The 16350-nt window shown below is 39.1% G+C and overlaps 1 protein-coding gene across 1 annotated transcript in view; it reads right to left on the bottom strand.

Annotated features, from left to right (window-relative positions):
• Positions 1–7657: 7657 nt before the first annotated feature.
• Positions 7658–16350, bottom strand: part of LOC135495924 (uncharacterized) — an 80382-nt gene continuing 71689 nt past the window's right edge. The window contains exon 3 of the mRNA XM_064784947.1: positions 7658–8164. Coding sequence (XP_064641017.1) covers positions 8050–8164 — 115 coding nt within the window. The 3' untranslated portion in view covers positions 7658–8049. The remainder of the gene's footprint in view (positions 8165–16350) is intronic.

The following is a 16350-nucleotide window of genomic DNA, read 5'->3' on the forward strand; positions in this document are numbered from 1 at the left end:
TTTTATTGCTCAATCTAACAAGATAGACAATGCAACAGTAGAACACACAATGATACACAAATTAACGTTACATGAATGTACAAGACGGAGACTGGTGAAATTGTTCGGAAGCTCTTGGAGTGAACAGAACGTTGGAGTAGATAGAACGTTCTATTTACTCCAAGGGAAGCCATACAATAATTTACAATAATATTGTTAAATACTATCTAGTACCAGTAGGCCTAGTCAGAAAAATTCGATCTATCCTGTGACTAACTAGAATACCGGGTAGAATTTTTGAGAACTAGAATTATTAGGTAGGATTCTTGAGTGCTCTTTTATTGAGACAGGCTATGATAAAATTGATAACAGATTTACCAATTTCTGAGTCCCCGTGATTGTATGACATAAGAAAGGAGAATTTTTGCTCGTTATTAAGGGACTGGAAAGATGTGAACGAATTCAATGCGGAAAAGAGATCAATTCTTTCTTGGTTATACAAGGAACATTCCAGTAATAGATGCTTCTCGTCTTCTACTTTATTATACTCGCTGTTCAAACATAGTCTCTGCTCAACTGGCTTTTTTGGTTTAAGGTGACGCCCAACCTCTATTTGTAAATTGTGGGCACTTATTCTAAATTTAGTGAATTCTTTTCTTTTTGAAAATAGTAATGTGAAGATCAAGTAGTTTTCTAAGGACAAATCAGATTTGAAGAGCTTATAATTTCTGAGTTTATCTTTAACATTGGTGTTGGTCGAGGCACTATTGGCAAGACCAACAGAGACGGACCATTCTGAGGTAAATTTGGAGTGGAGGGATTGCTTTAGTTGGTTGCATATCTTGTTGGGGTTGACAGCCCCTTGGTTGTTCCAACATTCCTGCTGGTCAAAAGTAACAAGAAGTATTCCATAGTGGTGTAAAATTCCTTGTCCTGACCAGATTTATTCTTTACACTCTATGCCTTGCACTTATGAAAGTCAGAGATCAGCCCACAGACGATCCGCTGCTCGCAAGTACCATCTGTGTGCATAACTTGATAAATTTATTTGGAGATTTAGTGGAATTATGTACGAAGTTGATGAGACGTCTTTCAAGGGTTATCATGATGCCATAATCATCGAGGATAGGGGGGGGGGGGGGGGGGGGGGTTAGGTTATTGTGGGTTCTGGGTGAAATACCCAGAACCCTACGTACACTTTCCTGCATGCAGTGTATACCCGATGTATATGGGGGTGAGCCAAATTCAGCATTGGGCTGCCGTAAAGGGACATACTAAAACTCTTCAATAGAGCATATCTCACCACTATTGAAACTGTGCTAATAATAAATTTGTACGTTTGTACATGTCAGATATTGTTGTTTCAATTCTTCTTCCTCCATATCTTACCCTACAGGAATCCCGAGATGCATTTCATGTAAACTAGGGGGTCATGTCAATGCCATTATTAAAAGCGGACCACAATGTCTTCTACATTCCTTATGCCGAAAACTAGCTGTTTCGATTTTTTGATCTTACACTCTTAAGAATAGTCATCCCACAATTTGAGCAGTTGTCGCAGGGCCCAGAGCGACGGAGCAAGAATGATAACGTCGTCAGCATACGTAAATGCTCTAGCGAAATAATAATGGCCAACATGGCATCGAACCTTTGAACTCTTCAGCTTATCGAGAAGTTCCCCTATGTATAGCTTGAAAAGAATCGGAGACAGCACTCCCCCCTGTTTAACTCCATTAGGAATAGTAAATGAGGGGGAGGTATAATCATCCCACTTAATATTCACTCTCTGAGTGGTATACAAAGTCGCTAAAAAACGTGAAATGAGTGGGCACAATCCCTTGCGTTGCAATATCCTAATTAGCTTGACAAAGTTGATACAATCGAATGCCTTGGATGCGTCCAGCATTACAGAATACACTGGGGTATCATTATTGTTGTAATATCTTATCACCTCTTCCGTAACAAAGCTACAAAAAGTTGTCGAAATACCCTTTTTCAATCCAAATTGACAGTCACCTGAGCTAAGAATATCACAACGGAAATCAAAAAGGTCATAAACGACGTTGCAGAACATAAACGACGTTGCAGAACAAAACAATCACTTAAGCGATCAATGTCGAAAGACCAAAATAAGGAGAAAAAACTATAGCATACTCAACGGCTAAAAAAAGAGAACAGGAAAAACAGGGGAGATTATTTGACAAAAAAATTACATGTTACATATGAAGCATAAAGCTAATCCTAATGCAGAAAAAACTTAAACAAATTTACCGAAGTACAAAACGAACTAAAGATACTAAGAGATAAAATGGTAGATGGAATTATAACATGAGCAAAAGCAAGATGGCATCTAGAGGACGAGAAGGATTCAAAATATTTCTGCAATTTGGAAAACAGACACTACCAAGAAAAAGCCGTTACGGCACTAATAGACAAATACGGAAATGAGCTAAATGAAATAAAGGACATTTTAATAGAACAGCAGACATTCCATGGAAATCTTTACAAATGTAAAGAAACAAATACCACTAAGGTAAACTGAAATATCTCTTTCCCAGAAGAGGACACAATACAGAAATTAACTGGCGAACAAGCAATTGTATTAGAAAAGGATATAAGTGATGAAGCAGAATGTGAAGCTAACTAAATCGCCTGGCTCAGATGTTTTAACAGTGAAATTTTACAATCACTTTTGGAGTGAAATAAAACACACAATGATAAAATCCTTCAGAGAGGCTTTTATAACAGGTGAATTATCAGACAATCAAAAACTAGGAGTAATAACATGCCTCCCTAAACCGGGGAAAGATTAAAAAATCATGAAAAAATGGCGCCCAATATGACGTTAAATTTGTATTATAAAACATTGTCTGGGATTATAACTTACAGAATTAAAATAAATTTAAACCATCTAATTTCCAAATATCAAAAAGGATGTGTAAAATATAGATTCATTGGCGATTCTATTCGCATACCACGATATTTAATCTTTAAGATGAAAAACACAAGATGCCTGGGATTATACTGCTTATTGACTTTGAAAAGGCATTTGATTCACTAGACTGGAGTTTTATCAATAGGACACTGAAGTACTTTGATTTTGGGGAAAATACAAGAAAATGGATAACTATCTTTTATAAAAATATCCAAAGCTGTATAATAAATAATGGGCACTGCTCAGATAGGTTCACATTGGGAAGAGGCGCCAGGCAAGGAGACCCCCTCCCCCATATCTGTTCTTCTGGCTGCAGAGATCCTTGCCAATTCAATCAATAACCAAGATAAAAAAGGCATGAAAATAGACAACTCAGAATATTTAATTAGCCAATTGGCGGACGATACAACTCTATTTCTTGACAATACAGAACACATCTATAGATCCTGTATGAACCTCCTCGACCGTTTTTTAGAAGTGTCGGGATCAACAATAAATTACACCAAAACAGTAGCTATCAAGATTGGGCTTACTGAACAACTAAAGTACAATCTAGGTAATGACAAGGATATAAAATGGCAATCAGAAGGAAAGTTTACTTTGTTGGGTATAAACTACGAGGTCATTAGCACTATTTAAATTAATACATCTGTTTACAGAACTGCCAAATCCGCCCAAAAGTGTCTTAAAGAGCTAAAAAAGATCTGTTTTAAATTCATATGGGTCAACAATAATGAAAAGATAAAAATAACAACGTTATGTAATGATTATGACAATGGTGGTCTAAAAATGGTAAATTTAAAATACCTCTGTATGGCACAAAAAATTACTTGGATAAAGAAATTACATGATGATCTAAACTTTTCTGACTGGAAAACACTTGTACTGTTTTGACATTGCTAAACATGGTGGAAATTTGATCTTGCTTTCAAGAGACCAGCACCCAATTTGCAAACAGGCTTTAAACCCATTCCGGTGTAACAGTAACAAATGCCACCCTGGAAAAAGTGTCCGGCCCTATTGTATTCTGCAATATGGTTCTATAGAGACCCTGACCGTCAATAGCTCAGAGATTGAAGCGCATAATAGAATCCTTTGTTTCCCGGACATTCTATCCTAGGACATTTTGAACTTCTACACCGGCAAGATATCTATGAAGCTTGGATTATTATGGCTGATTCAAAAGAAGAGCATCCTCTTAAAAATTTTTCATAATAATAGTATTAAAATAAACCACAAAACAATATTCTACAATGATTGGTTCTTACATGATGTAATGTATTTAAATGATCTAGTGGACGAAGCTGGGAACTTCTATACATGGGGGTAATTCTCAAGAAAATATGGATTCAAACAGGTCCTTTCAAACTAGTAGCTGTGCTACGTGCAGTACCAAAAAACTGGAAGAAAATAATAAGGAATGGGAGTTCAAATTTGACAGACGTTGTCAATCTAAATATAAAAAAGATTAAAAATCTTTAAAACCTGGAAATTCTTTTTATTGGCAAAAAATAAAAAGCACAAGCAAAAGACCAGAAATTTAGAAAACAAATGGATTACTGTAACTGAATACAACCTCAATGAGGATGCTTAGGCCACAGTGGAAATCAAGGGCTATATGTTGCAATCGAACATAAACTCATTACAAAAGAATAAATATACAAAACAAAATTAAACAATCCCCTACCAAACTTTCAGCATCTCAAACAAACAATAAAACTTAAAATCAATGTTGAAAAATTCCACAAAAATGGAGCAGAATTTGCAGAAAATGGGCAAATATCTTTTTGTCAATCTTGTGAACTGGCAATTTTATTGTAATGTGCAGGCTGGAATAATCAGAAACATTTGTCCCACTGTGTCGCACATAATAGCTTTTTTCATCAAACTAAAAACATTGTGAGTAACTATGTAGTAGTCTAACTTCGACTATACAGTGTGGCCAGACCGGGGCCGGTCAAAATATGTATTCCAGTCCCCACCAATGGACAGGTAATTGGCATCAGTAATATCACACAACCTGGAAATCTCTCTGAGCACCTCAACGTACTCCAAGACAAGGACAATCAGTAGGCACACGTTCAAAAATAGGAAACAAATAATGTCCTCATTTAATTGGACTTGATGGCACACAGTCGACTTGACTTACACTCAATTGGGGGTAACTGACACTGCAATGTTTGGAGACGCACATCCCCCATACGGCCGACATTGTAGCAAAGTAGTTCCGTCCATTGCGGAAGAACCATAAACATTGGCATCCTAACCAAGCTGACTAAGGTCGCGTTTTAATTGCGGGAATTGATCCTGGTAGAGCCAGTGCTTTAGAATGTAGAGAAATTCAAAAATCTTAAGAATGTCACAGATGTACTCTTTCCAGCCCTCGGCGAGGCCGTTACAGTTATAGATTGCAACACTGAGAAAAGACATTGCTTACACAAATAATTCTGGGCGTAAGGTCATGAACTGGACAGTGCTAGTGAATCCTCCACTATGTTAGGGGGGATATATTTCCGAACGCGAACACCCTCCGGCCGCAGTTCATTGTCAATAAATCCTTTAAGTTGGAAACGGGAACAGTTAGTCTGAAGGATTTGTAACTCGCAATTTGCGTTGGTAGCTTTATTTTCACCAATTTTTTTGCTACACCTTCGGTCACATTACAGTCATGTGACTGAGGATGGGATCCTGAATTTGAATTACTTTAATACCGACTGAAGGGTCCGTCTCAAAGGTACAGACTAATGGTCAAAGTTGTCCATTCATTTTTGAGTTATCGCATGCTGGGCGATTTGTATTTGTACCGGTATTTGGCTCCTGATTGGCTACTCTAGTGATTATATAGTTACTCCAATATTAACTTTGGCATTTTACTGTCTCAGCATGGGTCTTTAACCAATTAGCCATATTTTCCTATATCACTCTGTCTTGTCTGATGTTTAGTCATGTTAGACTAGGACCTACCCTGGCCTCAAGAGGCCTTTGTCTTCAGAAGGGAGCCATCATGTAGGCCTATTTTCAAATGGTCATTTCTGATAAGAAACACTCTGTTTTATGTTGTTTTCTCTTTATTGATATGTCAACTGTTTTCTATTCCAAGTTACTCCACAGCTTGCTGACAGACACCCATACTGAGAGCGACCGCGCCCCTTTTGATCATATAATGCTTTTGAGTGATCATTTGATTTTAGTACAGCATCCGGATTTACTCAATGATAGAATAACAAAATACATCAAAAAACTAAGATTAAATTATACGTTGATGTCTCTACATGTTAATAGTACATTCTCTTCAATTTCCCAGCCAGTTTTAACTTAAAATATTGTAATCTCTCAGCTAATGTCATGACATTTTAATCCAGTGGCCATGGTAAACAAGTTGTTCAATACCAACGTTGTGCCGCGGTCCAGATTGGGTATCAAAAATATCCAAGATGGCCGCCTGGCAGCCATACAAGATATCGGACAATAAACTCAAAATCTATAGGACACCACTCACATCCCATTCGATTGTGAGGAATAACCTCAGGGGCTACATTGTCAGTCAGTTGCTGAGTCTTGATGTATATAGTCCGTCGGCTTTCGTAATTTATATGCGTAATTCGGGTACAGTAGTTGAAAATTTCAGGTGTTGTCAGAAATGACCACGTCATTTGCCAATTTGTGACGCTATAATGGGGGCCATCTTGAATATCAAAATGGCCGCCGAAAACGATATGTTTTTGCCTATATATCGAAATGTACAGCAATTAAGAATCTAATTCCAACGCCTACCCCTAGGTTGTTGGGTCTGACCAATCAAATGGAACAATCGAAATCGAAGCCAGATGACCGCCATTTATCCCGACGGACATTTAAAAACCTTACAAAAAACTATTTCATTTCGACCTTTAAAAGAAAATTGGGCTTGAATGCTGCAACACAAAATTATAAGAATTTTGGCATTTGGTTCATAAGAATCAACCGAGCAGATCTGTAGATATGGCTATTTTGAGCGGGTAAATTATTAAGTGTGTATAGGTGAGTTATTTACATATATCTCCAGCATCGCTTGTTTAAATGTTGATGAAATATGAATAAAATACCTTTGGATTGTGTGGTCAGTCATCTTCTATTAGGGAGGAGTTGTTCCCAAAAAACCATATACAAACATGTGTTTCTTGCAGGGATTCTAAATGACTAATTGATGTACATATTGAAAACCTGACAACTGCATTGCTGACTGTGAGGAGTGTTCTCAAAGGTCACCAGCTGTCTGAAAAAAAACAATCACCTGTAGCGAGCTAGACTTATCTTCAAAATGAAAGAATTTAGCAGGAATTTTCTAGTAATGAAAGCAAAAAACCTTTGTTGCATCACAGTTCACATACATTGTGAAAAAGAACGAAAATAAAATAAAATAAAAAAGTGGCTTTTTGGACATTTTAAAAATTGACTGGTACATAATGAAGAGACAGGATTAGCTGGGTCCAAATACATCAGATACATGACCAACTAGATATGTACCATTCGCTGCTGAAAACCGCATTCAATTATCTTATTCTATCTATGTGATATTAAAAAAAAAACTGTGGACATTTACTTTCTGGAAGGACTGTACCAACCCAAACGGTCGGACGGCGATACCAAAGCCATTGTGGCTAAAAAAGAAGCGCAAAGTACCTTTGAAAGAGAACAGAAATACACTACAAACAAGCTGTTTTAAAAGTTAAACACATATTATAAATAAAATGTATGCTTAGGTAGAACCGTACGTCAGTAAGTAATGTAGCCGTGAACAAAATTCCGCAGAACCTGTCAACCTTCACAATATTTAAAAGACAAAATGTTAGTGCTTCTTGGTGAAAATCGAACAAACGACCAAAAAGTAACCATATTCCAAGTTATATGTAAATGATTCAGACTTTGCTAGAAAGTAATTTTAAACTTTATACGTTTGCTTCTCTGTAAAAACTTTAATTTAGCGGAACCATTACTGAACAGCTCAGAGATATGGTCACAGAGAGTAGGTTGCCACTATATTGGGATTGTATACAGTATGTTATTCGGTTACTCATATAACGCAGAGCTTTTTGTTCTCTTGCTGCTGACTTGTTTCCTGTGCCTTTGCTTGGTTGATTGTAAATCATGCATGATCAAGTTGTCATCGTAAAGTGTCCCTTTGTGGAAGTCTTGGCTATTGACTGCTGGTAACTGTGGAGTTGTTTCTCTAAGGCATAGTTTTCTGCTTGGAGGGCCAGGAGTTCCCGTCTGCAAAGAGAGATTAAATGTGTTGCGAATGAGAGCGAGAGCTGGACTGGCCAAATGGCGGTGCCAAAAATTGTACGTTTTTTGGAAAAATTGTTGGCCACAAGTTTGAAAAAGATAATGTTTCAATCATATCTGGCCGGAATAGATATTCTTGTCATGTAGCTATTGAAATTTCGCTCGGGAGTATGCCTTGTAGAGTTTTTGGAGGCCACTGAACATTGCTAAAAGTAAAGCAAAAATTGTCAAATTTTTAAACTTGGGTTGTCTCTCTATTCCTTCTCATTGCATGCGTTCCTTGATCTCAAGCCCTTCCCAGTCCTGATATTCCAAACTACCCTTAAAAAAATACCCTGGAAATCTATGGATGTACTTGAATTGTCCAAAATCTCTGACTTTCCAAAAACACCTCTGTGTCTCATTGAAATGTTGATAATCATATTACAAAGAGAAGTTCAAGTTGTCCCAAGATATTAAAGTTGGGGTATACGACGATCTCGACCATATGTTTGATACATGTATGCATTGCCAATAGAGGCAGAGGAAAAAACAGAAATCGGCGACATCGCCTGACACCTTATCTGACCTGTCAAATTGCGTTTATTTACATCACATGAGGTTAGACATACTAGACAAGGTGGATAGCAATAGATACTTGGGTCTGGACATAGGCCTAGCATACCCGCTAGACTTTACACGCGGAACAGGTATTCTTGCGGCGTCGGCGAGTAAGGCGCTGGGAGGTCCTGTGGCTAAACATCTCGCAGCCGGTGGTTTTACGTTCGACATTTTCACTAAACTGTTCGATAATACGGTGGCTCCAATATTAGATTATGCAAAAGGAGTGTGGGGCCTCAAGGGGTTTAAAAACTGACGCTGTGCAATTTCGTGTAATGAGACCATATCTTGGCGTCGGGAGATTCTCAGCGCTGCCTAACATCGAGGTTGATATGGAAAACTCATTTATCATGGGCAAAAGTATGATTTCATTCTTGAACATTGAAAATGTCAATGAAAAACAATCTTTATAAGTCAATTTTAAGAGGATCAATTGAAATTAATTGTCCCCCCAATTACGGCAATAGCGTGGGCTACATCACAGTTTTTGATGAACCCGTCGCCTGGCTCTAACAAGCCGGTTGCTAAGCTGATTTGGTAAGCCAGTTGTCAAACACATAAATGGCTTTATCTTCAAAACGGATGGGGCAAAATGCATGGGGTTTTCGGTATTGTATATATTGTAAGGTGCACTTTTGATGTCGTCTTACAGCAGAAAACGGCAAAATACCTATTTGCTGTTAAATTTGATGTAGAAAGAACCCACTCTATTCTGGGTAATCACTAGAATCGTTGCGTAGCACAGTTTTTATTCATTCTTCTCCATATTCCATTCCAACCAGTCTCAATTCAGTCTCTATTTATTTTGAAGCAATAAGTAATGAAAGCTAGATTCTGAAATTAATATTTGTGGCATTTAAGGTGCTAAAACGTAGTTTTTGCTTCAGGACCTATAAGGTCATCCTTTAAAAAAAAACAACCGGCGTGAGTTGGTAATTTAGGGTCCCCTCATGCCATTAATTAATAAAAGAACGTTTTAAAATCCTAGCAAAATGATGTGTTGCAGTCTTTCTGGAACACGTATGGTTACCATTTGGTGCTCACGGCACCCGTCACAGTACGAGGTGCTTTACAGACACCCAATCTTTGATAAAGCACAATGAAATTGTAATCGGCACAATGACTTGTTGACCACTTCCAGAAGATTATCACCATTGACTAGACTTGATAAACCAATGGCCATTACTTAGGACTAAACAATACTCTAACCCCGGATCTATAAGACCAGAAGACACCGCCCAGAATAGGTTGATTCATATTCATTCCAAATTGAATGGTCACTCCCGATTAATACTGATTGGAACACATTCCTCTGGACACGGCCAATGGCCTAAGAATATTGTGTGCTGTGAACAAGGTGCGTTGGTAGGCCTGTATGAAATGAACATGAAGACTCGCGTGTCCAATAACCTTTCTTTTATTCAATGAGAACAATAAGGCAGGGTAAGCAATATCAAATCTAGGCCCTGTGATTCATACAATGTGTAATCAGCGACATATGCTACGTTCACACTGAGCACGGTTCTGATCCGTATTCCGGAATACGTACTCCGGAATACGGTTTCGTTAATGCGATTTAAAAATGACCCGTTCACATTGCGTTAATTCGCTTCAAATTCGCTTGCTGATCAGGTTCTGGAGCGTTCACACTCAATGCGTAATAACGCCACGGCATCTATCGGATGCGATTTAAACTGATTCCGATGGCCTCCGACAATCCCGAATGTCCCGAAGGAGGCCGAGCCGAAAGATCCCGAGAGGTGAAGGTCAAATTTTTTCCAAGATGGATGCGCCCATGGACATGATGGAGAAGAGACAAGACCACAATTGATTTTTTAAGCCTTTTAGCAGTTAAATTGTCAATGTTTGACCGCGACGCATCAAAGAACGCGTCAAGTAGTGAAACTGAAATTCGGATATGATATACGGGTTAGTCTTGCGAGTAACTGGTGCGATGGAAATTGGTGATTGACCACGGAAATTTTTTTATAATCGACAAATTAGACAGAATTTGATATTTCCACTGTTTTCAGCCAACTGGCAGAAAAAACTCAAAACACGCCCCCTATTACCCAATTAGCAAAATTCGAAATTAATTTTTTCATCAAATAATTTCTTTATATCTGTAGACTTGCCACAACAAATATTTTTTCAATACCTCTCCAAATATGTACTTGAGAGTAAAAAACATGCACTCGTCTAATAGATAGGCCTGGACCCTCCAACCTATGAATATTCATTAGTGGTCTTGTCTCTTCTGAGACAAGACCACTAATGAATATTCATAGGTTGGAGGGTCCAGGCCTATCTATTAGACGAGTGCATGTTTTTTACTCTCAAGTACATATTTGGAGAGGTATTGAAAAAATATTTGTTGTGGCAAGTCTACAGATATAAAGAAATTATTTGATGAAAAAATTAATTTCGAAATTTGCTAATTGGGTAATAGGGGGCGTGTTTTGAGTTGTTTCTGCCAGTTGGCTGAAAACAGTGGAAATATCAAAGTCTGTCTAATTTGTCGATTATAAAAAAAATTTCCGTGGTCAATCACCAATTTAAATCGCACCAGTTACTCGCAAGACTAACCCGTATATCATATCCGAATTTCAGTTTCACAACCTGACGCATTATTTGATGCGTCGCGGTCAAACATTGACAATTTAACTGCTAAAAGGCTTAAAAAATCAATTGTGGTCTTGTCTCAGAATGAGAATGAGAATTTGCGCGATTTGTACCCTCGTTTTATATATTTGTTCGTGTTTTTCATGCAAATAACTGCTCAGAATCGGCGCCGTAGATCAAATAATCTGCAAATTTCTCTGACATTTATGTCAACACGTTTTCCCCACGACGTAAAACGGAAGTAGGTGGGCAAAACTCAACTGCGCATGCGTAACGCGGGATTCCAGTTGAATACGTATTAAGCTGTTCACACTGCGGTGACAAAGCGATGTTACCAATTCGAATTAGTTAAAGCGGAATGGAATACGCATTAAGAACCGTATTTGTTAATACGGTTTCAATGCGCATTAGCGGGTTCCTTGTGTGAACACCTGAAGCGTATTAAAGCTTCAATGCGCTTTGGGATACGTATTAAAGGCCAGTGTGAACGCAGCAATAGAGAATTAAAGGTAGCATGCCAGAAAGTAATGTCGATGAATTTTTAAGACATCCTCTTCAACGTAATGAGTATAAAGTTAAGACAGATCCAACTTACATAATGAGTTACAGGTTGGGACAAATGAATAAGAAGCCCTCATATGATCGAACTCGGACTTAAGTCAGTTTTAGTCTTGACCTTGAACAACAAGTTCTTCATCCATATCTAGAAACTGAAGTTCATCGTTCTCCTGAGCCTCCTCTTCCACGTCACCGAATAGCAGTGGTCCTGCATCAATGGGTGATATGAATAAAGACTAGAAAATGCTTTTATCTAAATCTCCATGTACATTTACACTAGGCCTTCCTGTACAAAACCGGAGTAAAAGCATTTGCTAGTCTTTATTCATATCACCCAATGTCCCGAGGACGAAACGCTGCCTCAAAACCGTTAATGACAACTCGGGCATCAACTGCATCCCATGCCTGGCTTATGATGTTTACCACATCAAGTAATGTGATTGGAGGACACTCTCCATCATTGTCAGTGTTAGCTGTTTTCCAGGTTTTCCACTGCTGCTTTGCGTGCGATTTAAAAGATTTCATCACTGCCACATCTAGCGGTTGAGCAATTGATGTACACCCAGCCGGTACGAAGTCAATGATGCCGCCCATTTTCATCATTCCATTTCCAAATATTTCGGTCCTGTGAACTCGATATCTGTCAACAACTATGAGAAACTGTTCGCAGTTTTCTGTTTCCACATGTGGTCTAAAAACTGCATCGATCCAATGCACAATAGTTTCTGTCTTCATCCATCCTGATTGAGATGAGGTTACTCGAACATTCTGAGGCAAGTCATTCTCGAGGAGGGCATCCAACTGCCTTACGAACCCACGCCTTGGAAATGTCACATGGGCAGGCAGTTTGCCACCCGTGGCAGTGATGCACAGCGAGACAGTGCATCAAAGTTTGGGGTTTGATCGAGAAGTCCTGATATCGACTGATTTCGTTCCTTTGTTTTCACAGCTGTAGAGTGGACGACAGTCCAGCAGAAGGAAGGTTTGGTCCATGTTAAAGATAAACTGAAAACCGATGTCGAATTCATCAATCGTCTCAGCAATTCCATTTCTGAACGCTTCTACTCGCTGCAATGCATCAGCCGGGATCGTAGTTGTATTTTTGTTCGATTTTCGCAATGTAATGTCCTTTCGCTTCATGAAGTCACACACCCATCCATTGGAGGCATGGAAATCATGGCGCGTGGGTTTAGCCTCCACAATGTCGTTGCGTCTTTGGTCGTCGATATTATTCCACCAATTTGCAAACAGTTCTAGTGCTTTTTCTTGTAGATCCTGAACGGATACCGGCAAGCGTCTGGCCCTTAACCCCGCAAACCACTCATGTAGCTCGTTTTCAACCTCAATCCACGTTCCTATAAGTTTCACTTTTATCTTTCGTGATTTTCCATAATTTTCTTCGGCTGCTAGTTCGAGCTCATTCCGGTCCCATTTCCGAAATGTTTCAACCGGAATTCGGTAATGATCGGCAAATTCCTTGCTGCTCGCGACAGTACCATTTTCAAGCGCCTCGTCCAGATCTCGAAGGTACGCTAGTTTTTCGTGTACACTGTAACTTTGCCGTCTCTTTCTCAAAGCCTGTGCAGCTTGGGCCTGCATCTTGTCATGTAAAGATAACCCTAACCTGACAACAACATTAGAAGAAGAGCTCACAGGACTACAAAAGACAACACGCAATTGCAAATTGTTACGGCAATGCACAAAAGGAGTGTCATCGGTCACTGTCAATTTTAAGATTGCTATAGACTTCATATTCTGATTATACTCATCATTTACCTGACAGTAGGCCTATAACTCGGACGAAGAGTGAAATCAACATGCCACTGGTCAAACCTTCTATTTACAAAGATTCAGGCCCTTTGCTCAGCTCATGACATTTCCCATTGGCCAACCTTCATAAAAGGTATGGTAATAAAATGAATAATAATCAGTGGGCCTGAGCTTAGTCAATTTATATTGTCTGGTCTTATAGATCCGGTGTTAGAGTATATACATGTCAATTTATATCATCCACAACCAAATCTACGTGCAGTGAGTAATCTCATCAAAGATATAAAGAAATGGGTAACAATATCAACATTTTGATTAGTCAGTGAGAAGTGCTCAGAAAAGATTAAGCAAAGCGTGAATTTGTTGCTAACAGATTTTGATTACATGTAGTAGTTAGAATGTGATCTTTATATCAAACAGTTCAAATCCCGTTGATCATTAACGGTGTTTGATGCTAATTAAGAGCCCCGTGTAAATACGACTGGACATTTTTTTATTTTTGTGAGCATACAATGTTGATGTATATATATTTAACTGCAGAACTCATCAGAACAATACCGGTACTTATAGGGAATTTTCGACGTAAGAATTATTGCAATGCTTGCTGATCAATTGTCTTTCTCACAGCCTGTTCACCTACTTTGTTTTCCAATAACAACAAAGTCAAAGCATAGTACGGAATGTAATAAAATTATTCCTAAGAGCTGAAACTAAATATCATATACGTGTTAGACGCAGAAACATGAATCGTTGGTATACGTAAAATGCTTACTGCACCATGTTTGCCCTCGTTTTTCTTTATTGTAAACATATGTCATCAAAGGTAACTGAACATGATATATCGGATGCGCCGTAATCTCAACTGAGATCTGTTATATTTCTAGTTTATCAGGATTTGGAGAAAACATAGTTCAAGCCGATAAATGATTCGCTGCATTTACCGTTTTACCACCAAACGTTAGACATAATGGACGTGATATCTTATACGGCCTATCAAATAATCAATAATCATTTTGGCATCGCATCGAAATCGTCACATGCTTCAAAACTTGAAATGTCGCATTTGCGTAAAAACTTATGTCAGAGTGCGAGTGTGTGTGAATTGTCGCGTGAAGTTTGACGAACGCAGGTCAGTATAATCATATCACGTACCAGCTGGTACCGCATAGGTAGGTGCAGCAGGTGTCATCTATATATTTATACTAGAACTGGTAAAAGTCTCTTTTTAAGTCTACCACCGCCTTAACCGCTGGATGGAATCTCCTAATCTTTCGTTTGTGCATGTAGATTTTACTCGCGAAGCCATTCAGCTAAGTTTCAAATCCGCATTTTCAGCGCAAAATGTGCTTTTCGGGTATTTTATCGAAGGAACATCCCGTGATCGTGTGATTTTTCGTATATATTTTTAGTGGGCACCGGCCTTACACGCCCGCGATCCCAGTTCGAAATCCGTACCGGTTAATTTTTTCCCTTATTTTTTCCGTGATTCTTATCATTTTAAGTGAATATCAATTTCAGATTATTCCTTACTAGATCATATGCCTTGTTGAATCTATCTTCTAGCTGCCTTACTTAAGTTGGAACAGACGTCATGTCTTCAGACGGCTTTGTGTACAGCAGGTCTATCGGGACTTTCATCTCTCGTCCAGTTAACATGAAGTGGTGAGTCTCCCCAATACTACCATGTACCGACGACCTGTACGCCATGAGAAAGATTGGCAACATGACATCCCATTGTCCTGTACTTTCCTTATGGTCAAAACATACGCCTTCAGCATGCTCAAAATCTTATTGAAGTTTTCAACAAGCCCATTGCTCTTAGGGTTGTACGGCGTCGTGAGGCTACGGGAAACACCAAGCTTCTCAGGAATAGATCTTAGAAACAAATTGGGCTCCTCGATCGCTATGTAAAATATACATGCATCCGAACCTTGACACAAATTCCTTTATTTCAGCCTGACTTACTTCCTCGGTCTCCATGGTCCGCAATGGAGCCGCCTCCACCCACTTAGTGAAGTTGTCTTCTATCGTCACCGCATATCTATACCCTCTTGAAGTTTCCTTGAAGGGGCCGATCAGGTCTATGGACACTCTCTCAAATGCCTCACCGAAATGCTGCTGGGTCAGAGGGACCGGTATCTTCTTGTGTGGGCGTTTGATGATATTACAGGCTTCACAGTATGTCACAAAGCGAGAAACGTCCCATCTCCATCCAACCCAATAAAAGCGATGCTTCACACGCTCCACTGACTTGACCATCCCGGGATGACCAGATGTTGGCTCAGAGTGTAATTTGTCCATGACGCTATGGCGGAGAGTCCTAGGGAGGACTATCTGTTGTTTGGTCAGCTTCTCCGGAACTACCAACTTCCTATACAAGATGCCATTATCTACAAAGAGATGCCTCCAGTGTTGCCGTAGGGTCTTTACACTGAGACTTTCTCCAGAGATACTTTTGTAGGTAGGGTAGTCAGAATCGGCCAGCTTCAGTTGTAAGATGGGACCAATATCTGGATCAGATAGTTGTAGGTTTGCAAGATCATCCTGCGGTAGCTTAACAGAAGCTGATTCATCGGTGGTAGAAGGGTTAGCTGTCTTGGGTACGCCTTGAAGTCTCTTTG

Source organism: Lineus longissimus, chromosome 11 (assembly GCF_910592395.1).
Source record: "Lineus longissimus chromosome 11, tnLinLong1.2, whole genome shotgun sequence".
Taxonomy (NCBI): Eukaryota; Metazoa; Nemertea; class Pilidiophora; order Heteronemertea; family Lineidae; genus Lineus; species Lineus longissimus.